The following is a 1,937-nucleotide window of genomic DNA, read 5'->3' on the forward strand; positions in this document are numbered from 1 at the left end:
AAAAGTAGGGGGATATTTATCCCATCCCCCCCCCCCGGATTCATACGCCCGGGCTGCATGCTGTAAAAACGTCCATTGTAGGGGCCTACATCTATAAATAAGTTTGGGCATTTTCTTCTTTCCTCGACAACAGCACCGTTTTTAAAGGATACAAGTGTGTCTGGTTTTGAGTTTAATACTGCAGGTACTATAGTAAAAAGATGTACATGATTGCTCGTGCGGACCTCATATCCAATCAGAAGCCGTGGTACTTCCATGACAGGAAGAACGCCACTCAATTACCAAATCAGCGAATTACACGTCATAATTATGCATACGCATACGTGCAGGCCAAAGTATACAAGCACTGAGGATTTGCTTGTTACGACCAGTCGAACAGCATTATTTGGTGTTATAACACGGAAGCAATATATCCACTTTACAAATTGAGAGGAAGCCTGATCAGCATCACACATGAGTGACCTTCTTGAGGATGCTGATGTTTTGCTCCAGATCAAATGACATCTTTGGCTCAAGATCGCAGCTACGTTTTCTGATAATCAGTGTCCATAAAATATATTTTGTGAAATGATTTAAGGCTGGCTCCTTCACGTGACAAACGTTCCAACTAGATCATCATAAATCGACTATAAAGCTTTCAGACCACGGAGATCCAATGGCAACACTAAACGCTGGTATGAAACTGTTCCCTATTTTATTTCTAACATTTCTGACAGCTGTCATTGCTGGGCTGCGATGTAATAACTCATTCGGCCCTCAGCAATATGCGTTTCATTCGGCGGAAAATCGCGCCCTGGAACGCTTTGTCTATGCGAACAAATCTGTGCGATCTCGCGTCATCTGCGGACGAGAATGCAGCATGGATGACCGCTGCAAGTCGTTCAACTACAACGACTGCAACGAAAAGTGCGAGTTGAACCTTGCCACAAGACGAGAGCATCCCGAAGACTTCAATGCAACTCAAGGGAGTGTGTACTTTGATGCAGATGAGGACACACCTCTCTACTCGATGGCTGATAGCTCCTTTAGTTACTACCAAAGTTGCAAAAGGCTCTTAGATGCTGGTTATCGTTCAAGCGGTATCTACACAATCTACCCAGACGGATTGGGCAATTGCGGTCTTCGCGTCTACTGTGACATGGAAACTGACGGCGGGGGATGGATCGTGTTTCAGAGGCGACAAGATGGCAGCGTGGACTTCTGGCGTAACTGGGACGAGTACCAGTCTGGCTTTGGCGATCTGTCCGGTGAGTTCTGGTTGGGCAACGACAACTTGGTGACTCTGACGTCTGATGATTTACAAGGAACATGGGAGCTACAAGTTGATTTAGGGGACTGGGAGAACAACACAGTTTGGGCAAAGTACACCGATTTCAAACTATCCCCTGGTGAGTACCGTCTGAATTATGACTGTTACGATATGAAGAGCACCGCTGGTGACTCTATGCGGATCAGCAAGGGTTTTCCCTTTACTACAAAGGACAAGGACAATGATGTCTATGGCAGAAATTGTGCTCGTATCCATAAAGGAGCCTGGTGGTTTAATGCGTGTATGGAGTGTCACTTGAATGGTATCTATTACCCAGAGAAGATACCGGGTATTGACTGGGGCATTTATTGGTGGCATTGGAAAAAACTATCAGTTACTCCTTGAAAAAATGTGCATGAAAATACGCGAAATATGAATTAACAAATATAACACTCTTCAAAACACATAACCCTCAAAATACCATCGGTAAAACCTGTTAAATTATTCAAGAGAACATGAATTAACTTGTGACGGTTTGGCAAAAAAAAATGTGTAATGAACTTTATGGAACTGTATGGAAGTTGCGCATGTAATGACTTTGTATTCATGTACTTCTAATAATTGTGATGTCTAGCTGATCATAATGTGGCTGCGTGGTAATAAGGCATTGTATTTTCGCATGGAAGCG

The 1,937-nt window shown here is 43.7% G+C and overlaps 1 protein-coding gene across 1 annotated transcript; it reads left to right on the forward strand.

Annotated features, from left to right (window-relative positions):
• The first annotated feature begins 859 nt into the window (after positions 1–859).
• LOC119726415 (angiopoietin-related protein 1-like) lies at positions 860–1,654 on the forward strand. Its single transcript, XM_038198070.1, has 2 exons — positions 860–1,012; positions 1,175–1,654. Exons 1-2 carry the CDS (start codon positions 860–862, stop codon positions 1,652–1,654), a joined length of 633 nt encoding a protein of 210 aa, XP_038053998.1.
• The last annotated feature ends 283 nt before the right edge of the window (positions 1,655–1,937 follow it).

Source organism: Patiria miniata, unplaced genomic scaffold, assembly GCF_015706575.1.
Source record: "Patiria miniata isolate m_02_andy unplaced genomic scaffold, ASM1570657v1 HiC_scaffold_2, whole genome shotgun sequence".
Taxonomy (NCBI): Eukaryota; Metazoa; Echinodermata; class Asteroidea; order Valvatida; family Asterinidae; genus Patiria; species Patiria miniata.